Below are 26,040 nucleotides of genomic sequence, written 5' to 3'. Positions count from 1 at the left end.
GCAGCAAATGTCTACTCTGAGGAGGCTGTAGAAGCACTGCTGCCAAACTATTGTTTCCAACGATCCTGTTGCAAAAGTTTGGTGCATAATTCTGGAAACTTCAGATCAACATTAGTTGACGTAATGTTGGGTGTTTCTATGAAGTGCTCATAGGATGATGGTAGACTTTTTAGAGTGATGACTACCATATCCTCTTCCTCCATTTTCCAACCAATAGCTTCGAGCTGATCGCAGATGTCCTTAATCTTTGTCAGATGCTCTTGCAAAGACATACGTTCATCCATCATAATGGAGAATAGTTGATTCTTCAAAAAGAATGCTCGACTTTTGTCAGATGTTTCATGCAGCTCCTTCAGATATTTCTAGATTTCTGCAACTTAGTTGCCAGAAGGAATCTGCGATAGCTGATCATCGATAACAGAGAGCTTAAGAAGCATAACAGCCTCTCGATTGTGATCATCAAACTTGTCCTGTTCTGCTTGGTCGGAGGTCGGACAAGTCTTTGTGCCTAGAACATGCTCATCCAAACGACGATATTCGAAGATAGCTAACATGCGCTACTTCCAGTGATTATAATTGTGGCCATTGAATCGTAGACTGCCCTCCAACATCAAATTAGTCAAAGATGCCATTTGCACGAAGTTCGAGGCAATGTTGAGGCTAACCTAGAAAAAATGACAAGTGCCCAGAAGAGTAGACGGAAAACCCAGAAGGAATCTGCAGTCACAATCGAAAATCGAGGCACAAATAATGAGGTACCCAGAAAATTCTAACAAAGACCCAAATGAGGTCTCAAAAAACCCACCAAGAATCTGAAAACAAAAAAAAAAATCTTGAGGTCAAAATACTAGGGTTTCAAGCAGAATAGCAGTCAACGGCCAGGGAGGTTGAATAAGCAAAGAAAATGGCAATTTCTTGGAAATAAATGGTCGTTTTTGTTACAGAGTTCTATTAGAGGCAGAGGCCGCACTGAAGATTAGAGTTTTAACTCCACAAATGGTCGAGATTGCAGGTTGTGGGTTGTAAAAAAAAACATTTGCAAAAAAATGCCAAAAACGATCTCCAAAAATCGCGAGTTTACAGATGGATATGGCGCGATTTGCAAATGCAGGTAAACACGAGGAAATACGCAACTTCCTGTCTTGATTTGCAAAGAAAAAGGATACCAAGCGCGAGCGAAAATACCAATCACAAGCAGAATACCAAGCGCGGGTAGAAATGAAGACCAGGCACGGGCACGAATAGAATGCCAAGTGTGGGCAGGAACGAAGACAAGTCACGCTAATAACAAGATCGTGATCAGAACCCTAGACACAGGCATGAGCAGATAAAAACGACTTTCGTTTTGCATGGACGCGATTTGCAGATTCATAAACCCTAGCCAAAACTCAGATGTGCACAGATAAATTCCTCAAAGAAGAAGAAATCCTGAATGGGCTATAGAGAAATCCTTAGAAATAATTTCAAAAAATTTAGCAGATAATTTTGAAAGAAATTATAAATTTTTCGAAAAATTTCTTATAATGGCTCTGATACCATTTTACAAGATTCAAGAATTGGCAGATTAACAGATTTCCGGATGATTGATTAACAGAGGAACAAATGTGTTCCTTATAAAGAATTACAAGGACATTGTTTCTAAAAGAAACAACGTAGATTGAAGACGAAATTAGAAACAAAACTGAAGACATGATAGGAAACATTCCTATCTGGACTCAAGACAAAAGAGACAGGATAGGAAACATTCCTATCTAGACTAAAAGATGGACTACAGACAAGTAGTTGACCATTATAGAAAGTATTTAATTGGGAGATAATATCTTAATAAAGATATTAAAGATATTATCTTAATATATATATAACATCATAAATATTCAAAGAATGATAATTTGATGTTATATTAAATATAAAGAAATAGTCAATATGTTGCAAAATATTATTATAATCTTCTATGGATGTAATTAATTGATTAAGACTTCCATAGTGCCAATGTAGAGTTTACGATCATCTCTATATGAATGGTTGTGTGTCAATATAGAGTTGAGGTCGTCTCTATATAAATGGCTAGAAGATGAATGAAAACTCATAGAGTAAGTGTAGGAAGTGAGATCCTCGTAGGAATGGCTATCGTGCCAGTGTGAGAGATGAGTAACCTTGTATGAATGGCTAGATGAGTAATAGATGGAACCTCATAATGCCAGTGCAAGAAGCTGTGAGATCCTCGTATGAATGGCTATTGTACAAGTATGAGAGATGAGTAACCATGTATGAATGGCTAGATGAGTAATAGATGGAACCTTATAGTGCTAGTGCAAGAGGTGAGATCCTCGTATGAATGGCTATCATGCCAATGCGAGAGATGAGTAACCCTATATAAATGGCTAGATGAGAAATAGATAATGGTCAGAATAATCTGATGATGTCAACATATGCATAGTGATTGGTCTTGGATAAAGGATGTCCCGTCTAAGAAGAACCTCAAGGGGTGCACTATAGAGAAAACAATCCAATAACTAAGGGTTAGAAAACCTGATCTAGAAATGTCTTTAAGGTTGAGGTTAATATAGAGGGTGGAATTGCATAGTTAGACTTGTACTATTTAATTCTAACATTTATTTTTTCAAGTATTACTTGTCCTAAGTTAACTCTAAATGTGGGGACATTACAGTGATATTAGAGCATGATCTTTCCATCCTATAGTGTAAAGGATAAAAACGCAATCTATACTAATGAATCTAAACATAAATACATGTATACTTACAAATAAAAATATGTATAGAACAAATCATTTACAAAAATGATCTCAAGGTGACGAGGAACATGTCTAAAATTCAATTGACCATCTTATTAAATATTAAGAAAATTGCTCGAGGACAAGCAAATTCGGGAGGGGTGAACTGTCTTAACCCTAAATTGGTATGCATAATTAGTTATGTCAGTAATTATAATATAAAGTAATTTGAGGAAGTGATTACATCACTAACTAGTGCCAAGTTGACAACTATTGCTAATAGAGCTATCAGATTTCCACAATCCATCAGTGTTGTTGTTTGATTTCTCCTTCTCTTGTCTTGCATGCATCCTGATGATGGATCACGGAGTGTGATCCGAAACGTTGATGTAAAAAATTACTCACACAATCAAATCCAGAAATCAAACAACAACTATAGCTAAGATTAGTTAAAGACAAATACTATCAATTAAAATAATCATAAAAGACATACATATATTAATTGTTTTTTAACTACTAATGTCATGGAGGAGCATCCTAGGTGTAAGGGCAATCTTGTATCACCCAAGAATATTTATGTTTTGTGATTTTTCAAATAAGGGTTATTACAGTACAGAGTTATTGTTTGTGGAAACTTACTATTTTTAGTAAGTGGGTCATACTGATGCAATAGCATCCTAGGTGTAAGGGCAATCTTGCATCAACTAAAAATATTTTAGTTTTGTCATTTTTCAATAAGGGCTATTTCAGTTCAGAGTTACTATTTGTGGAAAATTACTATTTTTAGTAAGTGGGTCATCTGATCTCGGAATGCTCTGATTTCACAAGTGGAGGTTCAACTTAGTCATATCAGCCTGCCATTGGAGTTGCATTGTCATACCATATGCATTGCAAAAGTTATTGAGGTTTTGGGGTATGAAACCTTTGAGCTCAAATTTGATTGCCTTAGAGGCTCCAGAACGAGATCATGCCTAGGATGACTAGTGCTTGAGCGTGTCAAGCGTTGTAGTTCAAAAGCTGTTGATTCTGAAAAGTATTTATAGGTGAAAATCGGAGCTCGTATGCAAAAGTTATGGCCTCCAGAAGTTGGGGTACCTAAAAAGTAAAAAGATAGTTATGGTCGACCCTATGTAATAAATTAGAAAATAATTTTTAATTGGGGTTTGTCAACCTTAAGGGTTAGGGTTAGTATCTAAAACCTTCCCAAGCAATGAAAAATTGCCTATATAAGGAAGGCCCATTGTGATGTCCAAGAAGCTCTGGGTGATAGTTCGCAGCTATGTCGTGCAAATTTTTGTAAGGAAGGCACCCATGTGGGTTTGTATATTGTATTTCAAAATTTTGTGATTCTACATTTGTGACGATAATAAGAAGCCTATATTTTGTTCTCGCAAATTGTTGTTATTTCTTTGTTTCTGTTATGTGTTTATGGTATTAAGGGGAGCACCCTTCATCATAATGTATCACTAAGAGTAATCACTATTATATCAATATCAAATTATATTAATATAATAATGGTATAGATAATAAATTATCATAATAATTAATATTAATATTATTAATGGGTTTAAGATATTTAATCATATTCAATTTTGACCAATTCCAATACTGCTAATTGGGCCCCGATAAAATAATATTGTGATATTGCTATCAAGATTTAACTGTATAGTTTTTGAGTCAAACTCATTGACCCATGTTACATGAGCAGTGATTTAACATGAATCCACCTCTCACGAGAATAAATGGAACACTTACCACTCATTGGCTCTAGGTGATGCTCACAGAGGTGAAGCATTGGGACTTCCCGAGAGGTCACCCATCCTAGTGCTACTCCAGCTTGAGCGCACTTAACTATGGAGTTCCCTCCATAGTTAAACCCACCGTAAAATGACATGACACTATTAAACAAAACACTATTATGTTTGAAACGTCGCCCACAAGCATATAACGAGGGGGTCGTAATAATAGAGGACACCTTACTCATACCCTATCGTGGAAATAAATCCCAGATTAAGACATATACAAGGTGGGATAGAAAATAGAAGAAAATTACTAGCAAACTTTTAAAAAGTCTAAATGCATGATAAGGCTAAAAAAAATGAAAATATTAAGGAAGGAGTGATATGGAGTGCCAAGTCAACAATAGTATCCAAAATATTCATTTCCACTTTAAAAACATTAAGAAGGAAAATAAAGCGCCATTTAAGTAGGAAAGAACATATAAGGTAAGGCCCTTTAAATTAAGATGAAGAGAAGGATTTCTTTCTAAGAAATAAAAGGGCTATAAATACACTTACGAGAGGATCAAGGCAGCCTTATAAAGGGTAAGAGAATTGGATGATAAAGGTATTAAAGGTATGTGTAAAATATAGTATCTTAAATATTTTGATTTCCATTTGAAGTATTATAAATTACTTTACATAGTTACTCTTTTCATTTCATTATGAAATATATTCTTAAGTTTCTACATCATAAATATTCAAAGAATGATAATTTGATGTTAAATTAAATATAAGAATTAGTCAATATGTTGCAAGATATTATTATAATCTTCTATGGATCTAAGTGATAAAGACTTCCATAGTGCCAATGTAGAGTTTACGATCATCTCTACATGAATGGTTGTCGCTGGAAGAGAAATGAATGAAAACTCATAGTGCCAATGCAGAAAGTGAGATCCTTGTATGAATGGCTATCGTGCCACTGTGAGAGATTAACCCTATATGACTGGCTAGATGAGAAATAGATAACAGCCAGAATATTCTGATGATGTCAACATATGAATATGTGATTGGCCTTGGATAGAGGATGTCCCGTCAAAGAAGAACCTTAAGGGCTGCACTCTAGAGAAGATGGTCAAATAACTAAGGGTTATGAAACCCGATCTATAGACATCTTCAAGGTTCAGGTTAATATAGAGGGTAGAATTGCATAGTTACACTTGTATTGTTTAATTGTAACATTTATTTCTGTAGGTATTACTTGTCCTAAGTTAACCCTAAAAGTAGGGAAATTACAAGGGAAGACTAGTTGGCCAAGAAATAGATAATTGTAAAAGGATATCTACAAGTGGTAAGAGACCCTTGACAAGAAAAAATCTTTGTTAGAAGACATCTAACTTCAAGAGGAGTTCTTGACTAAAGCTAACATCTTCAAGATAGAGGCAAGGAGAACAAGAATGCACTCTTTAGCTCCCATATTGCTTAGTGAGAAAGGGATTCTTGACAAAGAATGACACACTTTAAGCCCCCAAGTTAGGGAATTAGTTTAGGATGAACATGCTTTTACAAATAAAAAAGAGATTGTGATCAAGAATACACACCTCTTGCATAAGAGAGGATCTTGAATCAAAATGAACAATTCTATATAAGAAAAAAAATGTCACGTGATAAACAAATGCCACTATACCAAGAAAAGTGGATCCTTAGTGAGAGAAGGGAAAGGAATATTACTAAATGAAACCTTGCCCCCGAGGGCAAAGGCAAGGGAAAATATAATACATTGTATCATCTAACTGACAAATCTTTCATAATAGACAAAAGCTTTCAAGCAAGGACAAGGTTGCAAACAAGGATGTTCATCTCCTGAAAAAAAGAATATCCTCATGTAAAACCAACAAATTCAGGCAACAAAAGATATCATGTTGTAAAAGAAACAAGTCAACAAAGAAATAATGGATCATTTGGAAAGAAATATCATACGCTCCCTTAAGTAGAAGATCATTTATACTAGAAATGTTCTTTGAGGCATGAAAAAGATTGTTATCAAAGATGATAATGCATTACGTGAAACAAAAAATCTCAAGGTACAAAGAATGTACCACTATAAAAGATACAAAGCCACAAAGTGAAAAGTATGTCCTATAAAGGAGAAAGAGAATGGATGTCACATTATACAAACTTAGTTAGAAAATCCATTATAATATATCTATGGTTGGAACGAAGGATATCAATCTCTTAAAGAGAAAGATCCTCTAGAACAAGTTCATGCCTAAGACATTGTAGTATAAGAGTTTAACCAACAAAAAGATAATGGGTCCTTTGGAAGGAGAAATGGAGAAGATGGCAACCCCACCTCACCCCCCAAGTGGAAAGTCAAGGAAAAAGTCATATTATGTAGCTCACAATGTACATCATCTACTAAGATTACATTATATCAAAAAAAAAACATAAGACATGTTGTTAAACAAATAAGAAAAATATATCTCTTGAACAAATTGTCTAAATACAATACAATCAGCAACATAATACTCATTACTATGATGAAAAAGATAAAGAAATTCACCTTTGTAAAATCTTTGATTCTTTTTTAAATGTCTAAAAGGAAAACAAATTTTAGTTAACATACTCAAGTCTCGAAAAGATTTTCTTAGACAAAGCCAAAGCCAAATAGTCATCACAAGGAGGTGTACCAATGGATAGTGTTGGTTAAAGAATGTATAGAGGAGGCTTTGTTGTAATGAAGAAGGATCTAGAGGAATGGAAGAAGAAGGCAAGATGTTGGCTTGAAGTATAAATCCTAGACCGCATCTAGTAACTTGAGTGGGGGGGGGGGGGGGGGGGGGGGATCTGTAGGGATTTCAATACCTTGTTGAGTAGCAATGTCACAACCCGCATTGTAATTAGCCTTTAATATTGAGGGGGGCGGCGGCGGGGGCGGAGGAGGGGCATTTATCTTGAGCTTTATGAAAATGTATAGCATAGAGAGGAATAGGAAATGTTCTCTTTAAAAAGATTAGGGTTCCTATCAGTATTGTTATCTTCTTTAGGTGGGGAAGAAGAAGGCTTATCGAGATCTTCATATCTACTTAATGTTATGCTTGGAGATAAATTATCAAGAAAATGCCCAACATCAGGATTATAAAAAATGTTTTGATAAAGAAAAGGGAATGTTTTAACTCGTCTAAAGAAGTGCATAAACTAGTTTCCTTAAGACTATTCAGAAAGGGGGTCCGTTAATGGGCTTTTGAGAGCTCATTCCTATATTAGACTATCGGTGTTGCTTGGTCGCCACCGGACTTAGGATGGATGAAGATCAACTTCGACGAGGCCTCTACAGGCAATCTGGGTCCCTATGGGATTAGTGTTGTTGCCAGAAATGATGCAAGAGATATTCTGGCATTTGGGGCCAAGAGGGTGCAAGATGGGACTACAGCTTGGATGCTTGGCACCTCAATAAGCATATTAGACAAATTTGAACCATCCTAGAAGATGTGGAGGAATTTAAAATTACATGTGCTCAGAGAAGCAAATTCCCTTGCATACAAACTCTCGAATGTGGGTGTGGCAATGTCTTTAGAGAAGAATTTTGAAGTTTGGGAACAATTTAGCCAAATCCAATCATCAGATTTGGACTAGTGATCGTGCATTGAAATCATTGCCACATCAAGACTAACCAATTTTGTGACAATGCTAGCTAAATGATTAGTTGGCATGAATGTAGCTTTTTGCGGATGGATAGAAAAAGATCATCACCCATACTTTTCTTGGCCTTTTCCCATTGGCTATGGGTGGCCTTTTGCCTGAACATAAGCTTTTCGATGATTGAACTTGGCTCTAACTTAAGTGTTTTTTGATCACAAAGATTTGAAGTGTGTGAAGGGTGACATCACCCTCTCCATTTGTAGCTAGAGGCAGTGGCATACGAAGATTTTAATTGCTCTGGTGTGAAGGCATGTGTGAGCATAGGCAGGATGGTAGTGGAATTATGAGTTCTCATCCAAGGTAATGATCCTTCTCGAGTCTTCAAACCCATTAAATAGCCCACCTCTCGCATTTTTAGGCATCAAAGAAAGTCGTTTCTCTGAGATTTTTCAGTCTATCAAGTATTAAGTGCCAGCAAGATGGAAGCCAATTTCACCATGTTTACTAATGGACAATGCCTTCATTCAAAGAATTGATCTCTGTTACTTTTGAAATGTTTTCAAAGTTGATCATGAAGATTTTTGAGACACGGTGAAGTTGATCTTTGGGGAGGATTTCTTGGAAAAGGACTAGCGGCCCTGCTGAAGCTTAGAAATCTCTTCACTTTTCATGGCTTTGGGCCTCATGGTTGCTGATTCTAAACCAAAGGTGCGATATGTTGTGAGGGTTACACTGGAACAGAAATGGGGTGGAGGTGTCAATGATATTATTCTATTTGTACCATTGGGCATCGGTCTTCACATGGGAGATCCTCTACGGCATTTAATTGGCAGTGGGCCTAGGGAACTACATCCCCTTTTGGTTTGGTCTTTGGATGCCCCAACAGAAGTACACCTCCATATGGCTTGATGGGAGTGGTGCAAACTGTTAGCTTTTGTGCAATCAGCTGATCGTGCTCAGGTTTTGGTTGGTGACCGAGTTGTGAGGAAGCGCAAATTACCCTAGTGAAATCCAACACACCATTCGAAGAGGATGGACATCCTCTTGCTAGGAGGCAATTGTTGGTACGCCATTGAGGGAAGGTTATTCGTGAAGGCAATGTTGGCGTGGTGGATTTTGGTGGTGTTGGTGCTGAGATGGTGAATGTTTGGGCCCTAGCTAGGTCAACTGTTAGCGGAAGGATGGTGCTAGCTTCGTTTGTGCCTGATGATCAATTGCCTAGAGGCGGGGTTGACATTTCTCTCCTCCTTATGCAAGCAACAAGGATGAAGCGGAGGTCGGATCGTTGCACTGCTGGCACAGGTCAATCTGTTGATGCCTTTCCTAACTTCACAAAGGAGGAGGCCGTGAAATGGTTCAGGGGTTAGTCTTGAAGGTTTGCCTTTCTTCAGCTTGGGGGTTGGTTTGGGTTGTTGGAACACAACCATTGTATCCTTGTGTACATTTTGTTTGTAAACTCTAGTTATGCACATGGGTTGGGTATGTTTGGTGGGTATTGATGGGAGGAGTCTAGGTCTTTGACTCATTCAAATGCTACTAATGTAACTCTTTTTTGCAATATTAATATAATAGACCTTTATTACCTATAAATAAATAAAAAGACTATTCACAAAGGTGGGTTGAGGGGGAGAGGATCTAGGTCTCACTAATATGGGATTGTTAGGAGGTTGATCTCTAACCTCATGATTAATAGGCACCTCAAAAGAAGGATTGAAGTGGTTTACACTATATGTCATCTTTAGGTTCATCAACAAAGACCCTAATGTAATCAATAAACTACATGCATTTTGCTAAAAGTTGAATAAGAAAACCACATGAAATATTGATAAAAGTCTTCAGACATGCTTTATAAGGAAAGAAGATATTTTAAAGTCTCAAAATGTCAAATGAAATAACACCATGAAAGGAAACAAGCACTACGATATGTAATAAGGTAGTATCATATGATTGATAAAGAGAAGTGCGAACAAGTGTAATAACATGAGATATCAAATGCCAATCTAACTCAATAAACTCCATTACCAAAATTAGATCTAAGGAGGCTATGTAATAAGAAAAAGGGGAAACATAATGCAAGGGGAATCAATCCTTTCCCTAATGCACAATCAGAAGGAAGATGACCCAATAGGATCAAATAGGACTTAAGCACTAAATGACTCAATATTCCTTCGCTAGTAATAAATTTGCGTTAAGTTGGATTTGAGAGGAAATGGCAAAGTGAATCAAGATAGAAAGCTAAATAAGCATAAATGACAACTTTCGCCAGAAACAAACAAACAGAAATCAGACAGCAACCTGCACTAACTTAAAACAGCGACTAAACTGTGGTACTGACCTATGGTTTTAATTTGAGGCTGATTTGGAGGGCATAGAATGTCAGGGGTGTTCTATTCCCAGATATAGATAGCCTGGGGCATTGTATACCATTAACTTTTTCCTAAAACTGGATAGTTTGTCCAATCTTGCAGTTTCCAAATTAAGTACCAATGGATCTGCCACCTATTCCTATAGATAGAAAAATGGGGAAGAAGGTTGTAAAATGGGTTTGCCTTATTGAATCCCCTATTTGGAATCAACCTTGAAATGAAATAAAGTAAATGCAAAGCGTGTTGTCATATAGCAAAGGCTAGACCTGAAAAATGAATTATATCATACCTTGGCAATATAAATGCTTCTTTGATTGTAATCAAGTATGTTAATGGAATAGCATTGACTTAACACAAAAACCCAAAAGTAAATCATGACAGACAAAACCTTGTGTAATGGATTTCGTAGTTTGCCACAATGCTTAATTGGGAGGAAGAAAGAAGACTTTTAAGAGTTGAAGATTTGAATGAATGTAGATTTATGTAGATCTCTTTCCTTAATAGTAAATTCCTTTGCTTGGCCTTCAATGAGGGAAAACAAGTTTGATCCATGGAGAAGATTGTCTTGAAAACACCTTGAAATGCTTAAGCATTTGGTTAAGAATACTTGAACTCAAAATTGTAGGAAAGCTCTCTTGAAATTTTTATCGTGCTTACCAAAATGAGCACAGATAGACCACTTATAAACCTCTCACAACATTTAGAGGGTTAAAACTCGGGAGAGCCGACCCAAAATCCAAATACCCTCTAAATTACCAAGACGAGTCCTTGATTCAAATCTTAATGCAAAACTCAAGGTATAGAATGCCTAAAGCACTTCATACCCAAAAATCAAGACTCAATTAAAACCCTGGCCTCACATAACTAAGAGATATTTGATTACAAAGCACAACTAATTTAAGGTCAAGACAAACTCCAAAGGCCACAAATGATGACATAGGGCCTATGGGATCAAATAAGTTATTGGAATAGATAAATAATAGTGAGAACACCTAGAAATAAGGGCTTACCTCGATTTTACATTTTTTAAGCAAAATTGAAGTAACACGGAACTCATATTTGAATTTAGGTGTTCATTACGTGCCAAACGAAATACTATTATGAACGGTAAGGTGAAAACACACTAAAGTAATGTTTAAGGTATTATGAGGATTGTTGCATTTGTAATCGCACTGCCATTTTCCTTGGTATGTGTTTTTCAAATGCAGCTATCATTATATTTATATGGAGAAAGAGTTATGAATAGACATGTCTCTTCAGGGACATGTCTAGTCATAATATTAAGCATTATATTTATATATACAAATTATATATTATCTCTTTCTCTAATATATATATATATATATATATATATATATATATATATATATATATATATATCTTCACTAGAGTTTATCAGACCGAAGCTTCAAAATATTAACACTCCCTCTTAGCTAGGGAGAATAAACACAAGACATATATTACACCATTGGTAATATTAAGAATGACAAATTTTAAGGATATCTCATTTGATATCTCAAAAGTTTTCCACCATTTGATATTGCATTTGATATCACGAGTATTGGTCTTTCAGAATATCAACACGTGATATTTACCAAGTACTCAAATAAGGTTTGATATCAAGAGTATTGGCCTCCCAAAATATCAATGATATTCACCAAGTACTCAAAATAAGGTTTGATATCACATATGATATCAAGAGTATTGGCCTCCCAGAATATCAATTATATTTGTCAAGTAATCAAAATAATATTTGATATCACATCTGATATCAAGATTATTGGTCTCCCAGAATATCAATGATATTCACCAAATACTCTTTGAGTAATAGCCTTCTAGAATGTTGAGATGCAAAACATTCACCATATACTCAATTTGTTTGATCTCATAATACAAGTTACTATGAGATCATCACCTTACAGTAATTTTTGCAAATATCAGTGACTTCCACACAAGGGGTAGGCCCATTAAAATCACATAATCACAAGGTATATACATGAATCATAGTCCTATTCACTGCTACAATGTATTGATCACTAAATAATCCATCACAACATGGTTTAATCCCTCTAAATCAATATGATCGAGATTACTGAAGGTTGACAAAACCATATCCTCTATTTGCCCACTCTCTTTCAAGGTTGCATCTATTGAAATGGCAAGTTCCTTTCGAATCTCAATCTCCCTCTGAATCTTAAATCAATCTTCCTTATCCTACAATAACATTCTCGGAGGAAAAGATCAAGGCAAATAATTCTTATAATAATAATAATAAATACCTTTAATAATTATTCTCAAAAATTATAGGAACGTTATAAATTTAATTGATTTCACAAGAAATATTTTATTGTTGACTGATCCTTCATATTTGAAACTTTCATAAATACTTTCCTAGAAAATATTATATTCATCTCATAAAATATTAATCATTTCTCTAATTAATATTTATACATTCACAATGTTATATACAAATGTATAATATTAAACATAGAAATGAATATTCATGAAAACAAACATTACCTATAACAGCTACCTACATTTTGCTGCAGTAGCAGAGCGGGAAATAGAATAAGAAAGATTTATGTTTTGTGTGTTTTAAATTTAATGTTTTCAATAAACATCCTACATGTGGTGGCATACCTAGAGTAGCAGTTCGATGAGCTCTCCAGATATAGCCACCTAGGACCGGGGGTAGATTCTTTAAATTAGAATAGTTTTAATGATTGTCAGATTCCAATAATAGGTAGTAGGCAGTTTCGGATTCTTATCCTTTTTTTGGATAGAAGACGGAAAAGAAACATGTGGCCTACTGCATGATTGTCAGAGTCCAATAATAAGTAGTTGGCGGTTTTCGGTTTCTTATCCTTTTCTTGGATAGAAGACGAAAAACCGTTTCTCATCCTTTTATTAGAAAAGGAGAGTCAGTTTTAAAAAGCCAGTCGGCTATGTAAAAGAATCGAATTGGGAGAGAATGAAATGAATTTTCTTTTCATGCAAATTTCGATGGTCCAAGTTGTGATTCAAAAGCAGAGAAGATGAAAAAGTTTCGATTTTGGATGTGGACTTTGGGTTTCTTTTAGCTGGATGTGTGTGTTTATGTATTCTCCATCTTTTGCAATTCGAAATCTGGAAAGAATCGATGTTCTGGTTTGATAAATGATTGGAAAGTTTCGATTTTAAATAAGGTTTTGGGATTCTTGTTTTCAGTCATGAATAGAATGTTTAGTTTTATATATTGATGTTCCAAGCATGGCGTTTTGTTGAGAACGATTTTGAATGGGTATTGCTCGAACCCGATGGTCATCCAAACGGAGGTGAGTTGCAGGAAGAGAAGATCGTTGTAAGCTTAGTTCGCAATGCTCCAGAATCTACAATGTGCCTCTTACCAAAAGCTCGGCTGAAACAATGATTAGGTCTAAACTCCATTATCGATCTGCTACGTTTTCTTTCTTCTGCAATAATATAATTGAAGGACCCGATTGTGGAGTTGGGAATCCTCTACGTCTATTCTAGCTCAAGTTTCTGTATTTGTTTGTGGCTCCAGTAATTATATGACCGCTTGTTGTGAATGGAGTAGGACGTGAGCTTTGGGAGGCAAAAATAATCTCTTTTATGCCGTGAAGACTCCCTGCAAACATTTTTTTGGATATCATTTCTGAGGTTTAGCCGTTGAGCACCAGTTAAGAAGATAGAAATAATGATAGATGAAAGCTTGCCATAATAGTATGAGGATTGCAGGAATCCGAAGCAGATGGTGTCTATAATCTGCCTCATCATTTAATCGATGCTTGATCAGTTAATTCAGGCCAAACAAATCAATCCACACTAAGGGTTTGTTAATCGCTAGGAGTTATAGCAAGAATATTTCGTCCATTTGATGTAAATGCTTTCTGCATGTTTTCACTCAGCTTGAGTATCGATCCTGATTGATGTACGTGCCCCTTAAAGTATCTCAGTTGAGTGATTATTCCTCCTGAGCTTACCAAGGTGTGGCTCTGCATCACATTTATTGCGTTCGAGGTCTTATCTCCTTGCATATGACCACATCACGTGATTGGCACCTAGCGTACTTTACTACTAACATATTTACACTTAGGTCGCTTTTGGATTGGTATGCCTTTTTAATTTACATGCCCGAATGCATAAAATCCAATATTATGCAAATGCATATTTGATGTTTTCGGTGACAAGGATCGGTCAAACATGTTGACGTGAATGATGAGACATGATGTGAATATAACACTGAACATTTAAATAGGTATAATCCAAGTGCCTTAACGTGCCAAGTTTACCATGTTTAACGTGATCTTGGGAGGGTATTTGCAATATTGTACTTGGGTGAATCCCCTCCACACTGGCATTGATCAGACCATCATGATTGAATTTCATTTTGCATTAAACGCGCCATCATACAAGTTGAGCGATCCGGTCCATTCACCTCTATCAATCCATCTTCTCGATTTGACATCGTGGGATAAGAATTTAACTAAAAGATCTGCACTCATATCAAATAGTCAAGTGGCATTTGCACCAAACAATGGCTGGGCTCTGTTCGAGAAATTCAAACCACAAAGCCTGATCAAAATTTAAAGGGATCATCCAGTACAATGGGAGATCCGAGCCATTGAAGACAAAGACCCTGACTTCCCCTCCTTCCACATCAAAAGAACACACATAGTACAAGTTAGTAGGTCTGATCTAAACTTCTAAGTCGATCAGTCGAGCTTCCATTGCATCTGGAGTCCCAAGCATGCGTATTTGCCAAATTTGACAATGCCAAGCAGACAATCCAGATCGAGTGAAAATTTCAGATGGGCTCAATGTTGAATAAACTTCAAAATCCACATGATCGTCATTGTTGCTTAGATATCTCCACTTGGTAAAGACTCAACGAATAACAAATTGTAGAATTCAGAACTTTCACAATTATCACAGGTTTTAGAATTGAAACCTGCTCTGATACCATGTTAAGGTATTATGAGGATTGTTGCATTTGTAGTGGCACTGTCATTTTTCTTGGTATGTGTTTTTCAAATGCAGCTATCAATAAATTTATATGGAGACATGTATCTTCAAGGACATGTTTATTCATAATATTAAGCATTATAATTATATATAGAAATTATATATTATCTCTTTCTCTTATATGTGCATGTGTGCGTGCATGCGTGCGCATATGTATGCATGTGTGTGTGTGTGTGTGTGTGTATATATGAACATCTCATATATATTAAATATATGTGTGTGTGTGTGTGTGTGTATATCATCACTAGAGTTTATATATATATATATATATATATATATATATATCATCACTAGAGTTTATCAGACCGAAGCTACAAAATATTAAAAAGTAGGTGCTAAATAATCATGACATTGTACACACCAATAAGGTGTTTACAATTTACAATAGTAGGATATGTTTTGTACTTCTCAAGCTTTAGTTAAAGTTCATTCATTTTAACGGAGAAATGTGGAGATATATGATGAACTTTTCGGTTCATACCATTTGTAGTTTGTTCATTGCAAATTGTAATGCATGGTTAGTCTAGACCCAGTTAAGCACTAGGTCGATTGAGAATGTCTATTTGGATTGCGCCAATATTTGATTAGTCTAGTTTAGTTCTTTGTTCTTATATACATTTCTATCTCAAGAATTTGTTTAAGTGAATGAATTCAATCAATAATTTTTGTTTGCAAGTAATTAACTGATACAGAATCAAGAATACAATATTCAGAATTTAAAGTGTTCAGTTCAATCCATTACTATTAAGTATTATGTTTATCAATTTCAAATATCTTCCTTGGGATTTTACATTGGTGTCAGGGCTTTTCTTCCTGCCAGCCTATGGGAAAATTCATAAGGTAGACACATGCAACAAGGACATTATAATTTCTGAAATACCCATGTCAGACAAAACAGAGATTCAAACATTCAAGTAGAGTCATCTACTTCATCCATACAGGCTGATATTGAGGATAGTCATACAAAACCAGACAAAGAAATAATTTTCAAACAAGATAATAACAGGGGGGAAGCAGATAAGACTAGGGATCTCATAACAGAATTAATCAAGAGTCAATAGGAAATGCAGAACAAAGTTAATCATATGACTAATTTGATGACTCAATTTACGGCTCACAATTTATTTCAAAATCAGAATAATGCAGGGGAAAACGGTGGTTGGGAGGATCATTCAGTAAACGATCAACCTGACGGATCTACAACCACAAGGCCTTCCATGTCTACCTTCACTCCTAGGAATCCATATCCCAAAAGAGAACCCTCTATTAGAGAATTACAAGAAGAAATATACCAGGATTGGTTGCAGTCAGGGGATGAATTTAGATTGTCAATAACCTTTAGGGAATACTTGGATATCAGGATGAAGCATAGTTCCAAAGGATAGTGGGGTTATAATAATGAATTACAAAGGAAGATTGGAAAGATGTCTATTCCTTATTTTGATGGGTCAAGGAAGACAACTGCCAGAGCTTGGGTGCAAAAACTTGACACATATTTCCAATTAAATCCTATGATGGAAGATGGAGCAATCAAATATGTAGCCTTAAGGGGTGGCACATGAGTGGTGGCACCATGAGCAAATAACTTCGGTATGCTATCAGATTAGCAAATATGTTACCTTCACTAAGAGACTCATAGACAGGTTTGATTTTGAGGATCCTGAAGTTCATCTTAAAGATTTAACTCAGCTTAAACAAACGGGAACAGTGGAACAATATATTTCTGAATTTGAGAAGTTAGCAGTCTTAGTAACTGAGATTATTGAGAGACAGAAAACTGTTGTTATAATCATGAAGGGTTATCTAATGCACTCAAAGGATGGGTCAAATCTCTAAATCCTCCTTTGCAAACAATCATTAAGAAGGCAAGAGAATTGGAGCCTCCTTCTAAGGGGATAATTTATAATAAAGGACCACCGCCAAAATCAGATAATGACAAAAAACCTTTTATAAATGACACACCTCCCAGAAATAAGTTGGAGAAATAAGTTGGATAAAAAGGAACGAGATGAACTTAGGAGAAAAAGGTTATGCTTCAATTATAAAGAAGCATGGGCACTAGACCATAGATGTTTGGGAAAAGGGAAAATACATTATATTGAGGTAGTATATGACAGTGAAGATGAGGAAAATATAGATCCGAACCCAGAACATAGTCAGAAGGCCCAAGAACAGGTTCAAGAAAATAAACAAGGAAAAGTTGTAATAGCATCTATGACAGAAACTCCACACTACAATATTTTCAGAGTAAGAGTAGTGTTACAAGGTCAACAGTTTATTGTTATGTTGGATAGTGGATCTACGCATAATTTCAATTATACTGCACTTATTAATAAACATGGTTTACATGCAGAGAAACATGAAGGATTTGATGTTCAAGTTGCAGGTGGTACTAATTTAGTAAGCACACATAAGGTTCCACAACTAAGTATTGCTCTTGGTAATTATACACTGAGAGATGATCTTTATGTAATTGATTTGGCTAATACTAACGTTATTTTGGGAATTCAATGGATGGAGACTTTGGATAAATATTCGCAAAGTTTCAAACGTATGGAGTTTTCTTTCAAGATTGACAAGCAAAAAGTGATTCTCAAGGGAATGTCGAATGGTGGACCCATGATTGTTTCTGCTATAAGAATGGAGGCTATTTTTCGTCATGGTGATGTTGCATGGTCAACACAATGTTTGATTTCCGCCAAGGTAACAGGTTTTGAATATAAGATTTATCTAGATGATTTGTTGCAAATATTAGATTCACATAGTTTGGTTTTCAATGATAAAAACCCCCTGGTGTACCCCTAGATAGAGGTTTTGATTCTTGAACAAACTATTGAATTAGGAGGAAAAGCTATCATCACTACTTCATACAGACATCCCAAGAAATTCAGAGATGAAATAAAAGAGGCCATAAAAGAGTTGTGGGATATGGGCCACATCAAGCCGAGTTTGAGTCCCTTTGCCTCGTTTATACTATTGGTTAAAAGGAAAGATGGGACTCTACGCATGTGTATAGATTATCGTGCCCTTAATAAAAAGACAATAAAAAACAAGAATCTGATTCCCCAAATCGATGAATTGTTAGATGAATTACATGGCATTGTATACTTCTCTAAAATTGATTTGAGATCAAGGTATCATCAAATTAAGTTAAGGGAGCAGGATATTCATAAAACTGCATTATGTTGTCATTATGGCCATTTTGAATTTCTAGTTATGCCCTTTGGATTAACAAATGCTCTAGCAACATTTCAATCCTGTATGAATCGTATTTTAATAAATAATTGAGAAAATTTCTGCTAGTTTTCTTTGATGATATATTGATATACAGCAAAACTTGAGAGGAACACTTGAAACATATTGATGAAATTTTGGGTATAATTGAGACTCAGTCTCTCTATGCAAAAGCCTCTAAATGTGAATTTGGTATAACAAAAATTCCATTTTTGGGACATATGGTTAGTGCTAAAGGTGTGCATGTACATCGGGAAAAGATCAAAGCCATTTTGGATTGGCCACCTCCACATAATCTTTCAAATCTAAGGAGTTTCTTTGTTTTATGCAGTTATTACAGAAGGTTCATTAGAGGGTTTTCACAGCTTGGAGCACCATTGACAGATCTCACTAAAAAGGGGGTGATCACATGGACTAAGGAAGCACAACAGATATTTGATAAACTTAAGAAGGTAATGAGTTCTTGCCCAATGCCTACACTTACAAATTTTAATCAGCCCTTTGTATTAGAATGTGATGCATCAGGCAAGGGAATAAGAGCAATTTTAATGCAAAATAAGCATCCTATAGCTTATGAAATGTTGGCAAAATTGCATGCATTAGCTAAATTTCGATAGTATTTAGTTGGTGGTAGAATTGTGGTTAGAACTGATCATAATAGTTTGACATATTTCTTGGGCCAGAAAGATTTGAACGACGGGCAGTAAAAATGGATCAGTAAGATTCAAGCTTATGATTTTAAAATTGAATATGTTAAGGGTAAGAACAATGTGGCTGCTGATGTATTATCCAGGAAGCCTGAGATAAATGTTATATCAGGTGTAACAGCTGATTGGAAGTCTCTTTTATTAGTGGAATATTCTAAGAATTCATTTGCTTGTGATTTACTAGATGAGAATGTTCAAGATGATAGATACAAGATTGTGAATGATGTTATTTACTACAAAGATAGAATATTTTTAGTATCTTGCTCCAAATTAAAATTGAGAATTATGCAGGCAGTTCATGATTTACCCCTGGTAGGATATCAAGGTTATTTCAAAACTTACAAGCAAATCCGTGAATGGTTCACATGAAAAGGGCTCAAAGATGATGTGTTGCGCTATGTGAAGGAATGCATTACATGTCAGCAAAACAAAACCAAGCATTTAGATCCAACCAGGTTACTCTAACCTTTACCCGTTCCAGAATATTGGTGGGAGAGTATATCCATGGATTTCATTTTTAGATTGCCCCAGGCACAAGGTAAAGACTATATTTTTGTAGCGGTTGATAGACTAACAAAATTTGCACATTTCTTTGCTATCACTACAGAGTTTACAGTTATTCAGCTAACCGAACTGTTTTTGAAGAAGGTTATCCGTTTACATGGCGTACCAAAGACTATTATCAGTGATGGGGACAGTAGATTTCTAAGCATCTTTTGGGAGGAATTGTCTAGGTTAACAGGTACAAAATTGAATCACAATACTAGCTACCATCCACGAACTGATAGTAAGCCAAAAATAGTGAACAAATGGGTTGAAGGGTACCTTCATAATTATGTCGTTGCACATCAAGAAGCTTGGGTTCGATGGCTACATTTCGGAGAATATTGTTACAATACAACCTATCATATGTCTATTTGTATGACTCCATTCAAAGCTTTGTATGGGTATGAAGCTTTATCTTTTGTTAATCTTGCTATAGACCATAGTAATGTGCCCAAGTCACAAAATTGGCTTCAGGACTGTCAAGATATTTTAAAAAAACTTAAGGAAAATTTGCAAGCTGCACAGAATCAACAAAAAATTTATGCAGACAAGAAATGTACCAAGCGCAATTTTGAAGAAGGTGAGTTGGTGTATCTTAGATTGCAGCCATATCACCAATCTTTGCTCAAACGCAATGGAGCCAAAAAATTGAAGCCCCATTTCTATGGGCCTTATCAGATTGTCAAGAAAACCGATGCAGTTGCTTATGAACTGAATTTACCATAAGGCAGTTGTATACATAATATCTTTCATGTTTCTTGTCTCAAGAAGGCATTAGGCAAACAGGTGACAATCTCTGTAGGATTACCACCCTTAGATTCAAAAGGGAAATTGGAAACCATACCCGAAAAAAAATTGGATAACTGTGAACGACATTTGCGCAAACAGTCTATCAAAGAATATTTAATACAACAGAAGAATCTACCAATCGAGGATGCTATATGGGAAGGCGAACAAGTGCTCCAACATCTTAATTTACAATTGCTTGTGGGTAAGCAACAAGATTTGTAATATCCATCCAGGTTTGTCTTTGTAAAGGCAATTAAATATAGATATATATATATATATATAATATTAATTACTTTATATTAGTCTCAATTCTATGGACTAATATAAATTTAATAATGAAGTATAAAGTTGACAAATAATAATACGAAGTTAACAATTAATAATACTTGTTTAGTTTTGTAGCTGATTTGGAAGTTTACGGGAGTTGGAGGAAGTTCACGGGACTTTCATTTAAATACACTAATTTAAATAAGGCTGTGTGGAGTTCGAAAGCAATCGTCATTTTATGAGAAGAATTCAACAAATTGAAAAATTATACATCCTTTCATCAGAGACCTAGTGGAGAAACATTCATCGCTGGATATTAGTGGAGAGAAAAGACAAGAGAATACATCATTGGCTTATACGAGAGTAATCACCAAAATCCAGACCGTGTCAAGTGGAGACAATTAATTGATACGTGGAAGAAGACGATTTGTTTAATCTACAACTGGAGTCGCCAGAGATTTGATTGGATTGAAGACTCCCATATATCATTTTGATTGCAGGGAAATAACATACGCAGAAACGACAAGGGGGGTTTGTCGGGCAGAGAGGTAACAAATCATGGATACAGCGTTATACGTCAACTTGGAATGGGCAGAGATAAACTTTGTGCTCCAACGGAACGGAGAATTGGCGGTTATGTCTGTAACAGGGAATCAGATTATCTAACAAAAATTCTGTTCAAAGTATTCACTAGCTGGCGAATTGGTGGTCATGTCTGTAACAGGAAAATCAAATCATTCTGCTCAGGAAAATCAAATGATTCTGTTCAGGTGCTCCTATCTTTTCTCACGTCAATTGCATCTCAATAACTATTCATTCAGGTGTTCAGTTCTTTGTTCTTATATAAATTTGTATCTCAGGAAATTGTTTGTGTGAATGAATTCAATCAACAATTGCTGTTTGCAGGTAATTAACTAATACAGAATCAAGTATACAGTATTCAGAATTTAAAGTGTTCAATTCAATCCATTACTATTCTGTTTATCAATTTCACATATCTTCCTTAGGATTTTACAAAGCAGAAAACAATACTTTTGTCCAGTCATCAGTAGAATGCATTTGGAACGAATCCAATCCAACAGAATTGACAAACCAAGCTAACAAACATGAAAGCCATGCCACAGATCCCATAACCAAAACCTACAACCTGGCTATTTCACTTGGTTAGAGTCGATGTGTTACACTGAAAATTTATTAAAAGGTTGCATATCACACTAAACAACTCTCCAAAGATGACAAGTTCTAGCACCCAGATGCCAAAAAAAATGGTAGATAATTGTAGAAAACCAGAACAAAATTTTGGAGTTTAAAAAATAAAATTATAAGTACCTTCTATTAAAATTATTTGTGTGGTTTTCCCCTCCTCTGTCTCTATACCATTGCTTTATTCTTTTTTTTCTTGAGTTAAAGGTAGTGGAATATAATATTATCTCATTTTGTTGTCACTGGTTTATCAGAATTTAGGAGGAAAAAAATTATATGTTTGCAAAATTTCATCATAATTCCCTTGGCTATGTAACCAAAAGCTTCAAAAAGGTTTTTTGAAGCTTTGGTTCTCAAAAGGTAGCTAATAAAAAATCTATGGCTCTAGAAATTCATCCTAGGGGAGCAAAAACAGCTTCCAGATCTTGTAGCATACACTCACTAATGCAAAACAGAGACTCTGTATACCACACATGCACACATGCAACAATGAAAGATTTCAGAAGCAAAGGATACCTCAGCTAAGTTTTTCGGCATTGGTTTTCCCTCCTCCTTTAACTTCTCTATCTTCTTTTGTGCAGCCTTCATCCATGTGAATTTCGATAGTGCATTCTCCACGTCTATCGTAGTGCAATTACAACGCTTAGCTGCATCCATCTTATGCTTGGCTTCCAGGTGCTGAAACATATTTTGAAAAGAAAAATGATATCTCTCAGCAATTCTTATATGGAACCAAGTGAACAACCATTCAACAATTCACTCTTCCTAAACACACTCTATAGTAACTCATAAACAGTACTTTATCTTCAACTATGAAAAAAATGAAAAAATTGTTCAAATTTTCCATCCCTGTTGTATCGCAGAATGCAAAAAAAAAAAAAGCCAATTTCATATACCTCGCCAAGAATGATAAAATGCAAAAGCTCTAATAAACTAAACTAACAACATCATGTACCAGTACTTGCATACAAGTAGCTTCTTTGATTTCTTTCTTGTTGATTTTCTTGCATTGCAACTAAAAAAATCCCTGCATTATAGGAAACTCAAGAATAATAATAGTGTCCTTTTATTGCAGATTATATATATATATATCAAGCCTGGAACTGAATGCAAGGCCCTACAATTCTATGGGGTACCGGATATGGGAAAATCGATATGGTGCAGATGCAAAGGGTCAAATAACCAACTCTTCCAAAGCTCGAATCAGGCTTTCTTTGACCAATCTTCCTCCTCTACTATGGAAACTGCAGAACACCTGACCTCCCTAAAACATAATTTGAGTTAATATTATTGTAGTAAGGGGATGGGCTCAATAACACCAATCCTCCTACGGTAGAGCTCGCTCGATTGATGCTGAAAAAGGCCATTTTTTATCAATTGCATTGGGGTGGACAGCTATGCATATCCATTTCTAAGCATCTATCTAAGCAAGTACGGATAGAAGAACCCGCAAAGGGTCGACTAACCAACTCTTACGAAGCTTGAATCAGCCTTTCTTTGACCAATCTTCCTCCTCTACTATGGAAACTGCAGAACACCTCACCTCCGGGGGGCGGGGGGGGACCTTTAATATTATTGTAGTAAGGGGATTGGCTTGATAACACCAATCCTCCTATGGTAGAGCTCGCTTGGTTGATGCTGAAAAAGGCTATTTCTTACCAATTGCATTGGGGTGGACAGCTATGCAATAGAATGATATATATATACACACACAGACACACACTTCAATCGTTATCTTTGATTGTAAACATTTCAGTAATTAGTTGCATTGTGAAAAAAGTATGCAGAAACTCTTAGCTGTGGAACATTGACATCAAGAAAGACAAAAAGAGACAATGCTAAAGCATGAAATATGTACATTTATAAGAAGTAGCTATCTTGAACTGGATACGTGATTTGAGTACTATGTTACGCCATTCAATGATAATCAACTTCAATACTACTTTTTGGCACCTGGTGTCCTTTATAAATTTCGTGGATCAATCGCAACTAGTTTTGTAGGTCCATTAGATATCCTTGTAGAATTTTTATTTTTATTTTTTTGTTCTGATCCTGCTTGATCCGGCATAACATTGGTTAAACTACCCAATATGCAAAAGACAAAATATCCTGTGTGGAATTCACGGTAAATGGACTCTTAGGTATTCACGCAGGGAGCTTGATGGAAGGCAGCTCTAAATGTAATATGTACAGTTTTCAAGTAAGGTAATCATACAGCTCCAAGAAACCTTTTTATCCTGGTTCAGTGCATCTTCTAACCCCTAACTACAATAACTTAGCATATGAGCCCCCAAATATTTACTAAACAAAAACGAAATCAACTTTTAAGGCATGGATGCACACCTCTCCAGTTAAATCATAGGAAGCAAGCACTCTGATTATAGCCTCCTGCTTCTCAATAGCTTCAGTCATCGTCACTTGCCCACTGCGACCTTTAACAAACTGTTCTAGGGACCCCATTTTACGAGCTTTCTGAAGCTCATCAGCAAAATCTAGCAATTTTTTCAGAAATTAATTCAAACAAATCAGAATGAGGATAAATGAATTCTTAAAACAGAGAAATAATCCTCTGCCATGCCAAGCAAGCCAGGCGAAGGTTGAAAATAGAGAACGTGGAACATATCATGTAAGAGTATTAATTAAATCACACATTTCATTTTTACAGCTCTGATCCTCTGGGAAAAGGTAATATTACTAATACTTACTTTCTAACGAAAAAGAAGGGGCAACAGAAGGGGCAGCAGAAGGGGCAGAAGCAGGTTGACCTTCTGGCTTTTTAAGGCCGGGAATGTAACCCTTGATTTTGTCAAACCATGAATTCTTCAACGAACTCGTACTTATGCTGCGAAATGGGGCTATTCTTGCTCTCTCTATTGCTGATTGTCTGTGTTCGAATAAATTAAGATGAATAGACGAAAAATGTAATGTCAAAACCAGCTTTCGACGACTGCAGAGGCTGTAAATTTTCGTCGCCATACCGGTTTCATTAGCAAGGTCCGTCTAAAACACTGAAGGAGGAGGTTGTACTTTTCGTTAAACCCCGACAGGAGAAACCCTACTAGGGCCTAACATCAAATTTTACGAAGGCTTTCAGTTTCCCCGTCAAGGAGAGAGATGAGGATACCTCTGTGGGATTTAGTACATTTCATAACTGGCGGGTTTGGGGTTCGCCGTGGCGTAGTCAATATGTTTTTAAAAATATTTGGAATGTTTATTTTCAACGAAGGTGAAAGCGAAGGTGGGGCCTGCAGCAGCCAAGGTAGGGCCGGCAACAGCGGCAATCAATGCAGGGGCAGATTTGGTTTGGTCGGCAGTCTTGGCAACCAGTGGGACCAGTCATCCAATGCTAAAGGCTTTGCTATTACTAGTGGGTCCATATTTGCGGGCTTCCAGATGATGATTTTGTCTGCTATGGTGTTCCTCTCTTTCAGTGGGCTCTAGTCCAGTTCCATTTGAAGACACTCCAACAAACAAACAGGTAGATCCCAGGTACGCCTTTTCCCTTATTCTTACCTCTTACATTTTAGTTTGCACCTGTTCAGGCTTCCTTTATTACTTCCCCTGGCTTTGGTAAATTTACAACGGTAAAACAACATAGAGAATCTATAACAAGGCACCAATGGGTACAATATGGTCTTCATGGAAGGAACAAACGAGGAAATCACATAAACATCTGCAGAGAAGATACTTGTACAAGTATCATTGATTGATCAACCAAAGATAACAGAGGCACAGCCAGAACTAGGTGGTCCACCTTGCAAAACACAGGATCTGTCAGTAACAGGGTGGCAAAGAATCTGATAGTCAGG

General features: G+C 36.0%; 1 protein-coding gene across 1 annotated transcript in view; it reads right to left on the bottom strand.

Annotated features, from left to right (window-relative positions):
- Positions 1-25,568, bottom strand: part of LOC149540537 (SEC-C motif protein) — a 67,770-nt gene extending 42,202 nt beyond the window's left edge. The window contains exons 1-3 of the mRNA XM_089801629.1: positions 24,937-25,568; positions 24,575-24,723; positions 22,748-22,909 (exon numbers count right to left, since the gene is read on the bottom strand). Of these exons, the coding sequence (XP_089657755.1) occupies positions 22,748-22,909; positions 24,575-24,723; positions 24,937-25,207 (582 nt within the window). The 5' untranslated portion in view covers positions 25,208-25,568. The remainder of the gene's footprint in view (positions 1-22,747; positions 22,910-24,574; positions 24,724-24,936) is intronic.
- Between the last annotated feature and the right edge of the window lie 472 nt (positions 25,569-26,040).

Source organism: Cupressus sempervirens, chromosome 9, assembly GCF_028749045.1.
Source record: "Cupressus sempervirens isolate cs-2001-9-10 chromosome 9, ASM2874904v1, whole genome shotgun sequence".
In the NCBI taxonomy this organism is placed as follows: domain Eukaryota; kingdom Viridiplantae; phylum Streptophyta; class Pinopsida; order Cupressales; family Cupressaceae; genus Cupressus; species Cupressus sempervirens.
The sequence above is the reverse complement of the archived record's forward strand: the minus strand, read 5'-3'. Positions and strand labels throughout refer to the sequence as shown.